The sequence below is a fragment of the Triticum aestivum genome, chromosome 1D, assembly GCF_018294505.1.
Source record: "Triticum aestivum cultivar Chinese Spring chromosome 1D, IWGSC CS RefSeq v2.1, whole genome shotgun sequence".
Classification (NCBI taxonomy): domain Eukaryota; kingdom Viridiplantae; phylum Streptophyta; class Magnoliopsida; order Poales; family Poaceae; genus Triticum; species Triticum aestivum.
This window is the reverse complement of record NC_057796.1, coordinates 330211531-330232128: the sequence shown is the minus strand read 5'-3', so window position 1 is coordinate 330232128 and position 20598 is coordinate 330211531. Positions and strand designations below refer to the sequence as shown.

The 20598-nt window shown below is 47.1% G+C and overlaps 1 protein-coding gene across 1 annotated transcript; it reads left to right on the top strand.

Annotated features, from left to right (window-relative positions):
• Positions 1-1208: 1208 nt before the first annotated feature.
• LOC123181831 (acyl carrier protein 2, mitochondrial) lies at positions 1209-4517 on the top strand. The gene is made up of 2 exons (XM_044594220.1): positions 1209-1514; positions 4073-4517. Exons 1-2 carry the CDS (start codon positions 1299-1301, stop codon positions 4247-4249), a joined length of 393 nt encoding a protein of 130 aa, XP_044450155.1. The 5' UTR covers positions 1209-1298; the 3' UTR covers positions 4250-4517.
• The last annotated feature ends 16081 nt before the right edge of the window (positions 4518-20598 follow it).

Here is a 20598-nt window from a genome sequence, read left to right as displayed (position 1 = left end):
CGGGTTGGGCTTTTTCGGGCCGGGCCGGGCTGCCCATGGCCAGGACTACATGCAGGAGCTAGGATCAATGGAAAAGAATACGGAATGCCGTCTTTGGGACGCGGTTGGAAAGCTTGCACATGTTATAGTTTAGCCAACCACTCTTGACGAGCCAATCCATTGTCCACACACGTTTTTGGGGTATGAGCCACGAGAAAACTTGATTTTTTGGGGGCTGGGGATTTTCGACACCGTACTCTTCATCATTGTCTTAACGGCTCCCAAGAATTACGCCTTATATGCCAAGGCCGTCAAGTACTTTCTGGTGGGAATCTTCCAAGAAATAAAATGGGGTCGATTTGGACTCACAAAGGGCAGTTCCGTAGTGTGTAGAACTCGTAAGCTCGAGCCATGCCAGTCAAGAAATCAAGACCCGTACTACAGGAAAAGGGCTGGTGGCCGACATTTGGGAAAGTCAGGCCGATTGGGTGTCTTCATTCAAGTGAGGGTACAGAGGAAGAACAAAATGAAGTGAGAGGCCGGGGGGCAGGGAAAAGAGTCGAGTTGATTGACTGGGAGAAGCAAAACAAAATCTGACGCGCTGCTTCATTGGCTCGATATGAAAGACGACCAACTCTACAACTTTTGGTGCCATATCTTCCGTTCGGAATGCAATCCAGTTGAAAACAAACAATTGCCCGATGGCAAAGTCAGATGAAAAGGCAATGAGTGTAAACCACATATGACCGTGGTGCAGAAAGTGAAATGTTTTGCAGTGAGTCAAGCGTAATACGATCATAAATTTTCGACGGAATTAAAAAGACATATCTGATAGAATCGTAACCATAGAATACGACCCTAATCGAAATGCATCGCTAAATGCTGAAGAAGACCCCTTTTTTTTAATGATCCAAGGCCCCCTTACATCTCAACGCCAAAATAGCAACCAAAGGCGGCCCTTCCTCAAATCAAACCCTAAATTTTCGTGTCAGCGATCAAGCTGTGAGCACGGGCACTTTTTTTTGAGGTCATGGACACTTTTTTTTAGAATAATGGGCACTTTGCTAATAAGCCGTTTTTTTAGGCAAATAGGCCGTAGGTTACGTTTTTTTTTTGAGTAACGGCCGTAGGTCACGTCAGCTGTGAGCTAGATCCGTCCTTAACATCCGGCCCACGAGCGACTTTGTAAGGCTTCGGAATGGGCCCCGATTTGTACGATCGATCGATCACGACTTAGCTAGCATCAGCCCGAACCACCGCAGCCGCAGGTCGCCCACGTTCCCCTTCTCCTCCCCACTCGCTGCACGACTGCACGGGTAATGGCGATGGCGGCGGCGAGGAGAGCCCTCCTTAACCACTTCCGCGTGCCGGTGGCGCGCCCCGCGGTCGCAGCGGGAGCAGCGGGAAGCGTCCCCGTCGCCAGGCTCCTGTCTTCCACCTCGGAGGTGGAGAAGGGCTCTTTCCTCGACAAGGGCGAGGTCGCCGACCGCGTCGTCTCCGTCATCAAGAACTTCCAGAAGATCGAACCCTCCAAGGTAAGCGCGTCACGCGTGCGGTTGCGCGTCCCTGTACTTTTGGTGGAAGGATTCGGATCTCGTACCGTGTAGGCATGCATATAGGGTTTTGGCTCCCGTCGCTGGTCTGTTGCTAAATGGTATCGAGTGAATTGGATCGTCCAAGAAGATCTCGGCGTAAATTAGAGACGATTACGAAGTTATAGGCGATTAAAAAGTTGTAGGCTTGGCAAATCGCGCATTTTGGGTAGGCTGGAAGGGAAAGGGGTAGAGCAGACTGTGGCATCTTTGCTATTTTCTTGACGATTAGATAAGATAGTTTAAGAAAAGTGATTTGGTACATATCTGATTATTGACTGATTTGGTCCGGGGTGGTCATTGAGCACCTCTACGATGGTCTAATTCCGCATGGACATGTGCAGATTAACTAGGCGATTCTATGCCTTTATATTGCAAAAATTCACTATTAGTACAATGTTTGACTCTGTTTTCTAAAGTTGTTTCTTCTAGTTCCGCATTTAAATTTTATTTCCCTGTTTCTGTTATCTATTTTTGGAAGTAGTGGACATTTTCCCATGACTGTCAGGAGTATACCTTTAGTTTCTTATTTGAAATTAGGTCAATATATTATCTATGATCTTCTTTATTTTGAACCAGTTTTCCTTCCTAGAACCGAATTTGGGTACATATCTGGTTATTGACTGATTTGGTCCGCAGTGGACATTGAGCACCTCTATAAACTAGTTCTGCATCTATATGTGCAGATTAACTCGGTGATTCTATGCCTTTAGTGCAAAAGTTCACTATTAGTACAATGTTGGCTCTGTTTTCTTCGGTTGTCTCTTCTAGTTCCGTATTTAAATTTTATTTCCCTGTTTCTGTTACCTAATTTTTGAAGTAGTGGACATCTTGTTAATATACTTCCCATGTGTTAAGTAATAGACCTTTAGTTTCCTATTTGAAATTAGGTCAATGTATTATCGATGAACTTTGTTATTTTGAACCAGTTTTTCTTCCTAGAACCGTTTTTTTGTATATGTCTTATCTGAAATTAGTTTAATGTATGCGTGTCGGGTAGTTATATTGGTAATATTGTTTGATTTTGTTTTGTATATATGACTGTCAGGGGGCAAATGTTCATTTACTCTACCATGTGTTAAGTAATAGGCCTTTAGTTTTGTATATATGTCTATCTGAAATTAGTTTAATGTATGTGCTCTGGGTAGTTATATTGGTAATATTGTTTGCTTTTGTTTTGTATATATGACTGTCAGTGGACAAATGCTCATTTACTTTACCATGTGTTAAGTAATAGACCTTTAGTTTTGTGTATATGTCTATCTGAAATTAGTTTAATGTATGTGCTCTGGGTAGTTATATTGGTAATATTGTTTGCTTTTGTTTTGTATATATGACTTTCAAGTGGGCAAATGTTCATTTATTCTACCATGTGTTAAGTAATAGACCTTTAGTTTCCTATTTGTAATTAGGTCAAATATATTATCGGCGAACTTTGCTATTTTGAACCAGTTTTTCTTCCTAGAACCCTTTTTTTGTATAAGTGTTATCTGAAATTAATTTAATGTATCATGTATGTGTGCCGGGTACTTATATTTGTAACATTGTTTGATTTTGTTGTCCTTGTCTTATTAAATAGATATTATTTCAGCTACTCCCTCCGATCCATATTATTGTCGCTCAAACGGATGTATCAAGCATTGAAATACGTCTAGATATATCCGTCTGAGCGACAAGTAATATGGATCGGAGGGAATATCTGTTATGTGCTTTGTGGACATTTTTACTATTTATTGTGGTAATTAAGTTTGCTGATTTTGTAAGTATTTTAGCATGAATTTGTGGTGTGAATTGCACAAAGCTCAATACAGGGAAAATAATTTCAATGCTGATGGGCTCAGATGGATGGCATTAATCAAATGCTACTGCTAAGTTCGTACTCTGTTACAAAAATGGCATGGCGTGTTGGTACCTTTCTGTTTGTTTTGTTGCACTCCTTTGAGTTTGTCACGCTGAGGTCAAGCATGCTAACTAAAATTTATATACAAGTCGAGCAGTTTTAATCAAGCTTAGTGTAGTTGAGCTAATCATGAGTGCACTGTATAGGGTCATTGCAAGCCATTGCTTTGGGTCTAAGGGTGACTAGACCCGACCGGTAGGTCAAAACCGTGCCAAAGTTGGCCACTGGCCTGTACTGGATACTCTGTGCTATGCCTACAAGTATCTTTTATAGGGCTGTGAAACAAATAAGCGCTGAATTTTGTTTCTTACTGTCAAGAATTTAAGACGGCAATTTGTGCGTTCGACTGCCTTCACGCCAGCACTTTCTGTTCAGTATCGGCAGCCATTTTCTGTTTAATTGTTTTATAGTCGCTGTGGCACTTCTATTGTCCATCTATATTTGCATTGGTTCTCTCTACACTTAACTTGAATCACATGTGTAGTGTTGTTTCTCACCTTTTGTAATGTCTGTTATCTGAAGATTGATTAATTGATAGGAGTACTATGCAGATGCTTTAAACTGCCCTTAATCCGCTCTAATGCCCCGCTAAATCATGCAGGTGACCCCTAATGCACATTTCCAGAAGGACCTCGGGCTGGACAGCCTGGACACCGTCGAGATTGTCATGGCCTTTGAGGAAGAATTCAGCTTCGAGATCCCCGACAATGAGGCAGAGAAGATCGATTCCATCAAATCAGCAGTTGACTTCATCGCCTCGCATCCTCAAGCAAAGTAAGATTTGCTTGCAGCGGTTTCTTGGTTCACCCCTTTGACACGCATTGTCTCCAGAAGGAACGCTCCCCGAAAAGGACCTGTCTTTTCCCAGTAGGTGAATGATCCTAGTTTGCTCCGTTGATTATTGTGTTCTCCGATAGCAAGTCTTTCTTCTCTCCCTCCATCTGTTGCAATAAATAATGATACACCAGTTGGCTGTGGACCTATGATTCTGTTTGCTGGCGATGACAGCAGCCAAAGTTGTGATAGTGCACCTGTGCCATATGTCACACCAACTCAGTACGAATGATCTGAATCTGCGACGACGGAAGATTGGTATGCGACGGACGTTCGTTTTATCTGGATTTTATCCGTTTGGGTAGGGCAATGAGGCGTGTCTGGCCGTTTTCTTGGATGCGTTGGCAATGCGCCCAACGGCTCGTGCCCCTATATGCACATTGTAAAAATAGTCTCACCAACCACTTAAATCAAACATTGCAAATAGTCTTACAAACAAGTAGTTCCATGTCTATAAAAAGAATCAATTAGCTTTACAACCCAATCAAAAATGTTTTGAATAGATGGAAAGAAAATGAACCGATACATCTAGTTGCCAATATGAACATGTGCTCAACTAAGTCATCTTGGAGGTGCATATGAGTATGGCAATCACGCATTTCATGATGGAATTGGGTGAACTGTTCAAACGTTGCCGGTTCTTGGTGCTCAGGCTCAATATTTTCACCCTGACGACAAAGGAAGAATGCCTCCTCCTCCCTCCTCTCCTCCGGCCCCCAACCACTCGACCAAACTCCGGCCGCCGCAAGCTCTCCCCACGGCCACACGCGCACCCCCCCACACACTCACCACCAACCCTCTGGATACGCTGCTCCCCTCGGTTGCGACACCTCCATCGCCTTTCTTTGACCTCCCCTACGTCAAAGCCGGGCAGGTGGCTCTTCGATGCTTCCTGGGCTGCGACAACGCCATGGGCCTGGAGTTGGAAGATGATTGTGGTTACTACTGCCGTCTTGCAGTCACCACGCCAAAGTTGCACCTGGCGTCGCCCCTCTACATTGTCTTCGAGTTCTCCACCCGCCACCTTGACGCCATCACTGTCGCCGCTCTGCTCCAAGCTGCCCTTGGCGGTTGTGCTGTGGATTTCTTCGTCGCCATGTGCTCCCCCCCTCGTCTTCCGCTTCCATGTGGCCTCCTCGCGGGTCGCGGAGATCATCCTAGCCCAAAAAACGATCCGCCACCGCAACTACGCCTTCTCCTTCGCTAGAACACTCCCGCTGCTTCCACCCACGCCCCTCGCGGCCGCCTCATGCATGTCGCTTGCCACCCTCATGCAAATCCCAAAAGACCTTTGCCTTCACTTCGAAGGCGTGGTTTCCATGCAACTCCGATCGCCTGTCACCGTCGACCCATGCCACAACCTCCATGGTTGCCGCATGTATGCATGCGTCGTCCAATTCCCGTTTGCTCTCTCCGCTAACTCCATGGCCCTCCTTCTCGCTCGTCTGTTCGGTGGCTGCTACCTCCACTTCAATGTTGTGGACGATGGAGACTCATGCTTCTCGTTCACCGTTGCCAGCCCAGCCCAGCAGTTGCCAACCTCACTGCATCCATGGGAGATTTCCACAAACGGGGTACCCGCTTCCCTCGTCCGCCACCCTTGGGTGGTACCGGGCGCTCACTCGTTGGCAAGGTCAAGCCTCCACTGTACGACTCCACGTCCTCCTCTCCGACGGCGAACGTCTCTGCATCGCTGCCCTCACCGTCAACGGCCCTTGATTTGCCTAAGGTGAGACACTTTCGGCCTGGTATTAGCTTTTTTTACGTATGCTGCATGCTAATCACCCTAATCAACTCCCACCCCAAATGCATTACACCTCACACATTCATGTTTTTTGGGTTACCTTTATGCCAATTTGTGTTAAACCTAATGAAGTACTGATTGAGTCGGCTTTAAACCACTGTTTCTCGGTCAAACAAGATTTCCATGCAATCAAGGTAGATGAGCTCATTTTCAAAACTGGAATCTTCTCCCGCTTGGCAAAGTTTCAAATTCTTATGACTAGGTCTCTTGACTTCTCTGGCTTTCGTCTCTTTCTCTTTGACCAGCTCGACGCGGCTGTTTCTCACTTCAGCCGGCACCTAGCGCTCTATAAATCTTTCTCTTACACCCCGCTGCAGCCACGCACCGTGTCCGTCATTGGCCCCTTCGTGCCACCCAAACCACACATGCCGGGCCCACACCCAACCGCCCTCACGGGCTCGCCGCACATTCTCTCACCAATGCAGGAACCCCGGGCCCACCCCATGCACAATGATGGCTGCGCGGCGGCGTCAGGCGGACCAAATCCGCAAAAAGATCCGTACGCAGCACGCGGGGCTAAGCATGCGTGCGTCGCTCGCGCTAGAACCCAGGCAACCCCTTTTGTCTCTTTGTCTGTGCCAAATCGGGATACCCCACTCCCCCACCCGTGTCTAATCCGGACGGCGCTGCGCCGCCCCCTGTCTCCCCCCGCGTGGAGACTGTTGCCACTCCTTGTCAGAACGCCGCGTTGGGAACTGACGAGACCGAGAGGCCATGCACTCGCTCACCCACGTCGACCCCTGAAGCTACTCCTGGCTAGTATCTAGCCATCATCATCGTCCCTAACCAGCCCTGCAGCCTAACCCGCCCGCTCGATCACCACACCATGAGCCCAGGTCGTCTCAGCCACTGCAACACGCTAGAGATCACGCGCTGCTGCCACAAGATACGCCGCCCATGCGGTCCAATAGCGCCACGACGACCCCATACCGAGATGCCCTTCTCTCCTCCCCCCGTGCCCACAGCCATCCGCAGCTACGCCCCATATATATACCGCGTCAGCCTCTCTCCCCTCTCCCTCACCATTTTCATCCACCCCACTCCTCACACAAGAAGAGACGCTGCTTCCGCTGCCTCGCTCTCGACCACTGCGTCGAGGCTTGCCACGATCCCGTCCGCTGCACTCGCTGCTGGCGGAACGGCCACCGCGGCCGTGATTGCAGGTACCTTCGGATCTGGCCCCTCTTCCCACCTCTCCCCGACGTGTTTTCCTCAAACCCTAACCCAGCCTTCTGTCCTCGCAGCATGAACCCTGGAAGCTCCGCATCGCCAGCACCCCGTGCTCCACGCACCCTCATGATCAGAGAGGTCCCCATCATCCTGTCGGAGCCCTTCCCCGTCGTCTGCATCCCTTCCCCGTCAACTCCGTCGGGGTCCCCCTGGCTCCACCCTTGCCACCACGCACATCCGCACCTCCCCCATCCCCCACCACGACCCCGACCACACCAACTCATCACCTTTTGACACCCACGCCCTTCGAGACCACCTCTCCAACATTTTCGTTGCATCACAGTTCACTAGAGCTGAGTTGCACGTCTCGGACTCTGAGCCAGATGAAGAGCTGCCTCTCCCGGAACGGGAGGCCGGCCTGCTTCCACCCTATGGCGACATGCCTCTCGTCGTCGCCCCTCCATGCTTTGTCCACTGCCCTTGTCGTTTCTCTTTTGCACACCTCCAGAACCCTGATCCCAACCCCACTCCGCTCATCCGCCGTGCTATCCAGCACACCTGCAGCAACCCGGCTTTCATCATGGGCGGATCCTGGTGCGGGGTCGCCTACATCACCTTCCACACTCCTGCCGCATGAAATGATGTCATCCGCCACAGCCCCATTGATTTTGAGGGCAATGTGGTTACTATAGAGCCTGTAGAGCACGCCGACCGATCCATTGCCATCGTCACCGATCTCGCTGAGATCGAGGTCTCTGAATTCCCACACGAGCTCTGGCACAATGATGGCATTCGCTTCGCACTCGCGTTCCTTGGGAACGTCTGTGCTGTCGATGATTTTTGCCTCCATGGCATCGAATACACCTCTGTCCGTGCTCTCGTCCTGCTCTAGTCCGGCAAGCCGGCCCCTCCTGGCCTTGTCATCCAGCTCCCCACATCAATGAGATTAAAACCGCAAAGGTCGTTGAAGTCTCACGCTGGCACCACGGCGACGGTGCCAATCCCTTCAGTGGCAACTCTTCTGATGGAGATTCTGCCCCTCTTTCCCAGCGCGGCTCATCACACCCTCTTTCTCCTGACAACATAGCCCCGGTGGTCTCTGCCGTCAGGGCTGGATGGTGTGCTGACCCCACCTACGGCGGTACCAGGCCGGTTGCCCGCCGTCACAACTCTGGTGCACGTGCTCCCTATGCTTCCTTTGGCGGCGCCACGAGCGATCCTGCTCTGTCGGCTGCCCTCCCACCTCCTGGCACTGCACGTGATCCCTTCATCGTCTTTGATGACGACTCTACCGGCTCCGAGGGCATGCATGTCCTCCTCCTGCATGCTAGTGCCTCCGACTCCCTGGACGCGGTGCATGCACCTGTGGGCTCTGATCTGCCCCCACATGTCATCAGGCCGCTGCCCAGGGTGGCTGTTGTTGACCCACCCGCTCCGCACGTTGACCTGGGGCCCGATGCGCTGGCTGTCGGTCATGTGCTGCCCTCTGACACGTCGGCTTTTGCCGCGTTCGCCCCGCCCGCCATTGCACTCCCCGCGCCGACCGCCTTCACGTTCTCTACTGGAGAATCTTCACGTGCCAACGGTAATTATCCCCCCTCACCTACGCCTGTTCAATCAACCCCTATAACCATTGCTGCCTCTAATACTTGCGACGGACACAACTCTCCCCCTCCAGGATCTCGACACCCATGAGAGGACCGTTCGCAAGGAGCGCCGTCGGTCAGCTCGCGACCACTCCGTCTCCAAGGACAAGCTGCGCCATAGTGCACGACTCGCTGGCAAGGAGGTCAAGTACTCCCCCATGCTTGCCAGGGCTGTCAAAGCCAAGGCTGCTCGCCTCTCTGCTTCCAACGTCGACACGACCATTGGCATTGCCATCCAGGACGCTCGCCTTGACGCAGCAGATGGCCCCCTGCCTCTGCTGAAGACTTGGCCACCATTGCGCTCCTCTGTGGTGCGGATGACAGCCACCTTGATACCATCCTTGCCTCCGAGGACGATGCCTCTGGTGATGAAGACGAGCCATGATCGCCGGCCCTGCCATGCTTGGCCCCTTGGCGTCGGGGCCCCTCTGGAAGTTGAGCCCGCCCTTGCTAGCCTTTATGCATTAAATGCCTCGTTGGCCTTTTGTTCTCTGTACCTGCTACCCCCTGTCGCAGAACCTGTATGGCGTATCTTTGTCTCAGATGCTATCGTAGAACTCATGTACTCCCGCCGCGCTATGTGCCATCCGTTTGTGGTGACTGAAAAACTGTTATGAGTAACGATGTAATATCTATTTGCTCTTGGAATGTTCGTGGCTTAGGAGATGACGATAAGTACTCTGCCGTCCTATCTGAATTGTTAGCAATCAAACCTCACATTGCCCTCTTACAAGAATCCAAACTTGAAACTTATTCCGATGCCAAGCTACACTCATTCCTACCTCACCATCTCGATCAAGCTTTCTCTTTGCCCGCCATTGGCACGGCTGGCGGCACCATCTCCGCCGTTAACTCCTCCTCTCTCCAGGTTATCTCACACTCCCACTTACAATTCTCCTCTACCCTAATCCTAAGATCAACTGCATGCGCCCATGACATCGCCATCACCAACATTTGTGCCCCCTCCACCCATGCCCTCAAACAGCACTTCCTCAATGAGCTCCTTTCGATCACACAACCCGATGATGCCCCGTGGATAATTATTGGTGACTTCAATCTCCTGCGCTTCCCCTCCGATAAAAACATTACTAACTTGCCGATCGGAAGCGAATGCTTTCAACCAAGTTATCGATAACCTAGCCCTTATCAAGCTGCCACTCCTCGATCACCAATTCATGTGGTCTAATAATCGTTCAACGCCCACAATAGAACGTATCGACCGTGCGTTTTTTAACCTCGCCTGGGCAGATGCCTTCCCTATCACCTCCTTATCCTCACTCACACTATTCACTCTGATCACGTCCCTCTACTCGTACACGTCACCACTACGACTCCACGCTCTAACTTTTTTAATTCGAGCCTGGCTGGTCCAACTTTTGCCCATGCAACGCCATCGTCACAAAGTGCTGCTCCCCCTCGCCCTCCACGTCAACAAACTCAGCTGCCATCCTCGCTGCAGCTCTCAAAAAATCGAGGTCCGGGCTCAAATCATGGGCACGTTCTCCTATTCCCACCCCTCTCCGCGAATCCCGTTGCAAATCCGCCATCTTGGCCCTTGATCATGTTGAAGAGCGCATGCCTCTTTCACGAATCGAACTCCTCACTCGCAAGATCATCATCTGTCTTCTCAAGTGCACGATCCAGGAGAAAATGTTGTACTGGCACTGGCGTGCCAAGGTCTCCCGAGCTATCAATGGAGGGGAAAACACGAAATTCTTTCACATATCTACCTCACAACGCCTTAGGAAGAACAAGATTTTTACCCTCACCCACAATGGCCATGACTTCTCATCTCACCACCAAAAAGCCAAGATCCTCCATGACTTCTTCATATCCCTCATTGGTACTCCAGCCAATACATCCTGGTTTTTTGACCTACACGAGATCTACCCTAACCCTGTGCCTGGCCTCCATATTTTAGACGAAACCTTCTCGGAAACAGAAACCAAAGATGCATTTTTCCAAATGAATCCTCAGGCCAGCCCTGGCCCAGATGGTTTTGGGCCATCTTTCTACCAAACCTATTGGCCCATTGTCAAAAGCCTCGTTCTTTCCTTCTTTTCCCAATTTCATCAAGGCACGTCTGACACGGAACACATTAACCATGCACACATCGTTCTCATTCCTAAAAAGGACTTGCCTACCTCTCCTGACGCTTTCCAGCCCATCTCGCTCCAAAATTGCCCAATCAAAGCTGTCGCCAAAGTATTGATCACTCGTCTCAAGCCTCTCATCCCTCTGTTAGTCCACGTTAATCAGACTGGTTTTATCCCAGGAAGGAACATCACTGAAAATTACATTTTCGCAGCCGATCTCATTAGCTCCTGCCACTCTAGGAAAATGCCTACTATGGTTTTCAAACTGGACTTTCGAAAAGCCTTCGACTCTGTTGCGTGGCCTGCACTTGACAAGATTCTCCTCGCCCGCGGCTTCTCCCAAACCTTCCGTAGCTGGGTCCAGAACATCCTTCATATGGGCAAAACTGCCATTCTTCTGAATGGGGTTCCAGGCAACTGGATTGACTACAAAAATGGCCTGCGGCAGGGAGACCCCATCTCCCCCTATCTCTTTCTCATCATTGCAGACTTGCTTCAGCAACTTATTTTCAGGAACACAGAGGCTTCTCTCTACCACCCCATCTTCTCACATCTACCTCCCACCGTCCTTCAGTACGCAGACGATACTCTTATCGTTGCTGCTGCCTCACCTGATGCTGCCGCAGCCCTAAGAGTAATCTTAAACAACTTTGCCAATGCTACTGGGCTGACCGTCAACTTCTCTAAAACCACGCTCCCCACACTACACATGGACGACACCGTTGCTAACGCCAGCGCTCTTGCCATGGGCTGCTCACGCGCCCCCTTCCCCCAAACCTACCTTGGCCTCCCTCTCTCCCTTACTAAGCCTCCACCCAATGCCTTTGATCCTCTTCTAGAATGCTCTCGCAAGCTTCTGAACGGTTGGCGTGCCTAGCTGCTTGACAAAGGCGATCGTCTCATTCTTATCTCCGCGGTCCTCGACTCCCTCCTCACCTACTTCATGTCAGTTTTCCACATTCCGAAAAAGGTCTTAAATACCCTAGACTCCATACGTAGAGCTTTCTTTTGGGCGGGTGAGGATTCATGTTCAGGAGCTCAATGCCTTATTGCATGGAAAAACGTGTGTATTCCGAAGAAATTTGGTGGTCTAGGGCTAAAAAACTTGCACCTTCAGAACAACTGCTTGCTCATGAAATTTGCAGCCAAGGCTTTGACATCCTCCTCCACCCCATGGCTGGAATGGTTGGATCTTCAACACCCAAATGCACTAGTCTCCCCTCCCCCAAACATCTTTTCTCTGTTGTACCATTGCGCAGCAAATACCCACCTTGCAGTCCATCTCCTTCATCCTAACAAACAGTGGGATGCACACTTACTTCTGGCATGACACATGGCTAAATCCAACACCTCTTGCTTACACGTTTCCCCACCTATTCTCACACTCCACTCTTCAGCTGGTTAAGGTGGCTAATGTACTGCGCTACGGTTTAGAAGCTAACCTCCATAACTGTCTCTCCCTTCTGGCAGAGCAAGAGCTTGTTGCATTGTTGGCCGTTTTGCAGGACTTCTTTCCCTCGGTTGGGGAAGACCAAAGGTTTCTACATCGAGGACTTGCCTTCTCCACCAAGCATGCATACAACACACTCATGGCACGACCGGATTGCGATCCTCTTGCTCCCCTCATTTGGCGCTCCAAGGTTGCACGCAAGATCAATTTTTTTTCTTGGCTCCTCTTTAAGGACCGTCTCAACACTAGGGCCAACCTTGCTCACAAGAAGATCATCTCCATGGACATATGTCCTCGATGTGCTATGTTATCTGAGGACTCCATGCATCTCTTCATCACCTACCCACTCGCCAACCGAGTATGGCAGCGGGTGGGTATCCTGCCACAGATGGATGACATCACCGACCTTTGGGATGCCCCTTTACCCCATCACATGCCGCATGAGACTTGGCCACTGGTCCTCATGTCTCTCCTTTGGAAGATCTGGGCTCCGCGCAATGACATTTTGTTTAGAAACATTGATAAATGTTCTGTAATAACCCTCAGGGCCCTTATTTCTGACTTAGACCTTTGGTCACATCGTCTCATGGCTACATGTGACAAGGAGGACGTCTCCTCGTGGCGTTCCTACCTCTCTGCACGCTGCGTCGTGCCTTTGTAATTCTGTGCTTGTTTCCTCAGCGGCTTTTGAGTAATATATTCAGGTGGGGAGCTCCCCCCGTTGATGCTAAAAAAATATTTTCACCCTGTAAATCAAACCCTTGCTCGTAGATATTGTCATCACGCTCATCCTTCACGGTCATGTTGTGCATGATCACATAAGCAGTCATCACCTCCCAAAGCTTCTCGGTGCTCCATGTTAGTGTAGGGTTTCGAATGATGCCCCATCAAGATTGAAGCACAACAAAAGCACACTCCACATCCTTTCTAGCACTCTCTTGCATTTGGGCAAAATCATTGTCTCTTCTCTCCTTGCAGATTGGCTATTGTCTTCACAAGAGTTGACCACCGAGAATAGATATCATTAGCTAGGTAGTATCCATTGTTGTAATGGTGGTCATTGATCTCAAAGTTGACCTATGAGGAGTGGCCTTCTGAAAGCCTTGCGAACACTGGAGAACGCTGAAGCACGTTGATATCATTGTGAGAACCAGCCATGCCGAAGAAAGAATGACATATCCAAAGATCTTCTGAAGCCACCGCTTCTAGTATGATAGTGGCCCCTTTCACAAGCCCCTTGTACTGCCCCTGCCAAGCAAATGAAAAGTTCTTCCACTTCTAGTGCATACAATCTATGTTGTCAAGCATGCGCGAAAAGCCCTTATCAGCATTGATCACCAACAACTTTTCTGTATCAGCGGCAGTTGGCTCTCTCAGGTACACACTGCCACCACGACCTTGCAGAAACCGTACATTGACATGAGACATGTAGACTCACTCATACGCATGTACTCATCCACAAGATCGCCTGGAATTTCATATGCAAGCATGCGAATAGCCGCAGTGCATTTCTGGTAAGAGAAGAACCCAAGCTTGCAAAGGGCATTCTCTTTGCACTCAAAGTATGAGTCATATGTTACCAGTCCCTCCCGAATAGTGGTTGAACACATGTCTCGCCATACGGAAGCGGCGGCGAAATTGATATAGTTTTAAGAGCGCGGTATTATCAAAGTAATCGACATAGAGTAGGGCGTGGCCGCTCTCCCTATTGTGGTTCAAAGCCGGAGCATGCCCGGAGATTGATTCCCTGAACCGAGGTTGTTGTCTATCAATGTGATCATTGACAACCAATGCATCCACCACAAGCTCTTCGTCATCCGATGAACAAATAAAGTTGTGGAAAAGATACTCGTCCCCACTATCCATGATACCTCGTGAGCAAAGTGTCGAACACCTTGCGGGCGTGGTGGAGACGAGGCCGGAAGAGCACCTCGGGCTCCCCCACAGGTAGTAGACAAGGTTGGCATTGCCGGCCGGAGGCTGGCGGCTATGCAGCGCTTGCCGGAAGGTGTTGGGGTCGATGGGCGTCACCGGTAGCCGTAGCTTCCCTGGTACCATATGCGGAGACAAAGAGCCACAAACGTCGGTAAAAACTCCTTCGAAACATTGGGCGGGCTATGGCGAGGGGTGGTCGTGGTTTGGGCGCCCGAGCTGGAAAGCGAGGACACGACCAGAAAAATGGGAGGAGACGACGATGGCATGGGGCGAGGGGAGAAGCAAGGGAAGAGGACAGGGGGGTTGTGTCGGTTGGGAAACGTTGCATGGAAAACAAAAAAAATTCTACGCACACGCAAGATCTATCCATGGAGATGCATAGCAACGTGAGGGGGAGAGTGTGTCTACATACCCTCGTAGACCGTAAGCGGAAGTGTTTAACAACGCGGTTGATGTAGTCGAACTTCTTCGCGCTCCAACCGATCAAGTATCGAACGTATGTCACCTCCGCGTTCTGCTCATGTTCAGCTCGGTGACGTCCACCGCCTTCTTGATCCATGATACCTCTCCAACTTATCTACTTTTCCTAACGCTTTTCCTCTTGTTTTGGACTCTAATTTGCATGATTTGAATGAAACTAACTCCGGACGGACGCTATTTTCAGCAGAACTACCATGGTGTTATTTTTGTGCAGAAATAAAAGTTCTCGGAATGGAACGAAATTTTGCAAGGATATTTTATATCAATAAAGAGAATTTCTGGAGCCAAGAGCCACCAGAGGGGGGCACCTTGGTGGGCACAACCCACCAGGGCGCGCCTGCCCTCCCAGGCGCGCCCAAGTGGGTTGTCCCCACCTGGTGGCCCGCAGACCCTGAAACCGACGCTATAAAATCCTTATTTTCCAGAAAAAATTAGGGAGAAAGAATTATCACGATCCACGAGACGGAGCCGCCATCACCTCCTGTTCTTCATCGGGAGGCCAAATCTGGAGTCCGTTTGGGGCTCCGGAGAGGGGGATCTTCGTTCTTCGTCATCACCAACCCTTCTCCATTGCCAATTCCATGATGCTCCCCGCCGGGAGTGAGTAATTCCTTCGTAGCCTCGCTGCTCGGTGAGGAGTTGGATGAGATTCATCATGTAATCGAGTTAGTTTTGTTAGGGCTTGATCCCTAGTATCCACTATGTTCTGAGATTGATGTTGCTATGACTTTGCCATGCTTAATGCTTGTCACTTTGGGCCCGGGTGCCATGATTTCAGATCTGAACCATTTATGTTATCACCATTATATCCATGTTCTAGATCCGATCTTGCAAGTTATAGTCACCTACTACGTGTTATGATCTGGCAACCCCGGAGTCACAATAGTCGGGGCCACTCCCGGTGATGACCGTAGTTTGAGGAGTTCATGTATTCACGATGTGTTAATGCTTTTTTCCGGTTCTCTATAAAAAGGAGGCCTTAATATCCCTTAGTTTCCAATTGGACCCCGCTGCCACGGGAGGGTAGGACAAAAGATGTCATGCAAGTTCTTTCCATAAGCACGTATGACTGTTTACGGAATACATGCCTACATTATATTTATGAACTGGAGCTAGTGTCATACCGTCCTAGGTTATGACTGTCACATGATGAATATCATCCAACAAATTACCGATCCAATGCCTACGAATTTATCTTGTATTGTTCTTGCTAAGTTACTACTGCTATCATTACTACACTTGCTACAAAACTACTACTATCACTGTTACTGTTACCATTGCTACTATCACTATTATCGAAATTATCATATTACTTTGCTACTGATCTCGTTCCTGCAGATAATTAATCTCCAGGTGTGCTTGAATTGACAACTCAGCTGCTAATACTTACAAATATTCTTTGGCTCCCCTTGTGTCGAATCTATAAATTTGGGTTGAATACTCTACCCTCGAAAACTGTTGTGACCCCCTATACTTGTGGGTTATCAAGACCTTTCTCTGGCGCCGTTGCCAGGGAGCATAGCTATATTTGTTGAGTCACTTGGGATTATTATCAATTTATCACTATGAAGAATCTGAAGGATGCTAAGACTAAGATATATCCCTCTAAGATGAGGGGAGGTAAGGAACTACTAGCCAGTTTTGCTTTAGATTCACCTTCTGTTATAAGTAAACTTCCAACACCACCACATGCTATTAATCCTGATATGTTGCAAGTTATTGATGATGCTACTTCTGCTATGAATGATACTTATGATGATGCTAGTACCTTGCTTGATGATGATGATGTGCCACTTGGTGATTTTCTTGATGAACAAATTGCTAGAGTAAGACAACATGATGTTGTTGAAACTGATGATGAGCTTGAAACTGAAACTCCTGAAACACCTGCTAGAACTAGCCTTCCTAGATATGAATTGCCTAAGGTACCAAAAGGTTATGTTATGAATGAGGAAACAACTAGAGATATTCTTGCTTGTAAGGATAGAGATGATCCAGAGAAATTATTATGCCAGTATAATGAAAAATCTCTGAATGCTAGAATGAAATATGATCCTAAGTTTGCTACCTCACCTATCTTTATTGATGATAAGATTATGAATTCTCTATCGACCCAGAGTTAATTACTTGGGTTGAATCTGATCCTTTCCATGGTTATGAAATCGAAACTGTTGTGGCACATCTTACTAAGTTGAATGACATAGCCACCCTTTTTACTCATGATGAGAAGACTCGTTATTATTTCATTCTCAAATTATTTCCGTTCTCATTAAAGGGTGATGCTAAAGCTTGGTACAATAGTCTTGCTCCTGGTTGTGTGTGTAGTCCCATGATATGATTTATTACTTCTCCGAAAAATATTTTCCTGCTCATAAGTAACAAGCTGCTTTACAGGAAATATTTAACTTTGTGCAAATTGAAGAAGAGAGTCTCCCACAAGCTTGGGGGAGGCTTTGCCAGTTAATTAATGCTTTGCCTGATCATCCTCTTAAGAAAAATGAAATACTTGATATCTTCTATAATGGACTAACTGATGCTTCTAGGGACTTCCTAGATAGTTATGCTAGTTGTGTTTTCAGGGAACGAACTGTTGGACAAGCTGAAGAATTATTGAATAATATATTGAAAAATTATGATGATTGGACTCTTCCCGAACCACCGCCTAAACTCACTCTGAAGAAGAGGGGTATATTATATCTCAGTCCTGAAGATATGCAAGAGCCAAAGAAATCTATGAAGGAAAAAGGTATTAAAGTTGTGGATGTTAAAAATTTACCTCCTATTGAAGAAATACATGGGCTTAATACATCACCGCTGCCTAAGGTGGTAGAGGTATATTCTCTAATGAAATTCGATGATAATGATAATCCTCACAATATGCACCCTAGTCAATGCCTTTATGAGTTTGAAAACTATATTAGAAAGCAAGATCATTTCAATGGAAATGTTATGAAACAATTGAAATACAATTCTGATATGATTGCTCGCTTGAGTGAATTGTTATTTAGAATCTCAAATGATGTTAGAGGTGTGGGAAAACATGCTTCTATGGTTCAAACCGTGTTAGAACAAGTTGCTAAATATCAAAGAGAATTGCTTGATGAAATGAATAATAATATACATGATTTTGCTATTAGAGTTCCAATTAGAGGAGGTAAAATGACTCAGGAACCACTTTATCCTGAGGGACACCCAAAAAGAATTGAACAGGATTCACAAAGGAACAACACAACTGCACCTAGTCCTTCTAAAAAGAAGAATAAAAATAAAAATGATAGGACTTTGCATGCTTCTAGTGTACCTGAAGTAGAAAAACCTCCTGATAATGAAAATGATGTTTTTATCACTGATGCTGAAACTCAGTCTGGTAATGAACACTCACCTAGTGACAATGAAAAAGATAATGATGATGTTCATGAAAATACTCAACCAAATAGTAAAGAACTAGATAATGATGTTGAGATAGAACCAAGTGTTGATCTTGATAACCCACAACCCAAGAATACACGATATGACAAAAGAGACTTTATTGCTAGAAAACACGGTAAAGAAAGAGAACCGTGGGTTCAAAAACCTATGCCTTTTCCACCTAAGTCAACTAAAAAGAAAGATGATGAAGAATTTGAACGCTTTACTGAAATGTTGAGGCCAGTCTTTTTGCGTACTCGCTTGACTGATATCCTTAAAATGCCTCCTTATGCAAATTTCATGAAAGACATCATCACCAATAAGAGAAAAATACCGAAAGCTAAAGTTTCCACCATGCTTGCTAATTATACTTTTAAGGATGGAGTACCTAAAAAACTTGGAGATCCGGGGATACCAACTATACCTTGCTCCATCAAAAGAAATTATGTGAAAACTGCTTTGTGTGATTTAGGAGCTGGTGTTAGTGTTATGCCTTTCTCTTTATATAAAAGACTTGATTTGAATAAACTCACACCTACTGAAATATCTTTGCAAATGGCTGGAAAATCAACTGCCATACCTATCGGTATCTGTGAGGATGTGCCCGTTGTTGTTGCTAATGTTACTATTTTGACTGACTTTGTTATACTTGAGATGCCCGAGGACGACAATATGTCGATTATCCTTGGTAGACCTTTCTTGAATACTGCAGGGGCTGTTATTGATTGCAATAAAAGCAAGGTCACTTTTCATATCAATTGTAATGAGCATACGGTGCACTTTCCGAAGAAACAATTCCAAGTGAATGGTATTAATGTTATTGAAAATCTCCGACAATCACTATTGGAAGTTTTCAACTACCTTTACCTACTATTAAAAAGAAATATGAAATGCTTATTGTTGGGGATATTCACATTCCCGTTGAGGTAACTTAGTGATTTACGAAAGTTCTTCGGTTTCATGCTAATCGAAAGTGGTTGTTAATAAGACCTGATCAACCTTATTAATGGATCATTTTTGAGAGGTATGAAGTTGATGAATTTAGTAAGCACTACATTCTATCCCTACCTTTTGTTTACTGTTTTTATTAGTTAAATAAAATAAAATGCCAAGTTTTGTCTGTTTTTTGAATTTCCCGTGAAATAAAAAAATGACCCAAAAATAAAAGTTCTCAGAATGCCCTGAAAATTTAATACGATTTTTTCTGAATATTCAAGAATTTTTGGTGCAAATACTATCAGAGGGAGGTGCACCAGGTGGGCACAACCCACCTGGGCGCGCCAGGACCCTGATGACCCACAAGTATATGGGATCAATTGTAGCTCTTTTCGATAAGTAAGAGTGTCGAACCCAACGAGGAGCAGAAGGAAATGACAAGTGGTTTTTAGTAAGGTAATGTCTGCAAGTGCTGAAATTGTAAGTAGCAGAGTAGTTTGATAGCAAGATAATTTGTAACGAGCAAGTAACGATAGTAGTAACAAAAGTGCAGCAAGGTAGCCCAATCCTTTTGAGGCAAATGACATGCCAAAACGGTCTCTTATGATAAGCAAAGTGTTCTTGAGGGTACACGGGAATTTCATCTAGTCACTTTCACCATGTTGGTTTGATTTGTGTTCGCTACTTTGATAATTTGATATGTGGGTGGACCGGTGCTTAGGTGATGTTCTTACTTGAACAAACCTCCTACTTATAATCTTCCACCAAATAACCATATAGTACAACTACAAGATGTAATCAACACTACTAGTCACCCACAAGCACCAATCTATAGTTCCAGTAACAAGATTGAGCACAAGAGATGAACTAGGGTTTGAGATGAGATGGTGCTGTTGAAGATGTTAATGGAGATTGCCCTCCCCAAGATGGGAGAGTTGTTGGTGATAATGATGACGACGATTTCCCCCTCCGGGAGGGAAGTTCCCCTGGTGGAATTGCTCCGCCGGAGGGCAAAAGTGCTCCTACCCAAGTTCTGCCTCGATATGGCAGCGCTCCGTCCCAAAAGTCCTCTCCTTATTTTTTCTAGGTCAAAATGACCTATATACCAGAAGATGGGCACCGGAGGTGGGCCTGGGTGAGCACAACCCACCAGGGCACGCCTGGGCTCCCTGGCGCGCCCAGGTGGGTTGTTCCCACCTGGTGGGCCCCCTCTGGTAGTTATTTGCTCCAATATTCTTCATATATTTCATAAAAATTCTCCATGAAGTTTCTGCTTGTTTGGAGTTGTGCAGAATAGGCAGCCTGACGTAGCTTTTTCAGGTCCAGATTTCCAGTTGCCGGAATTCTCCCTCTTTGTGTGTACCTTGC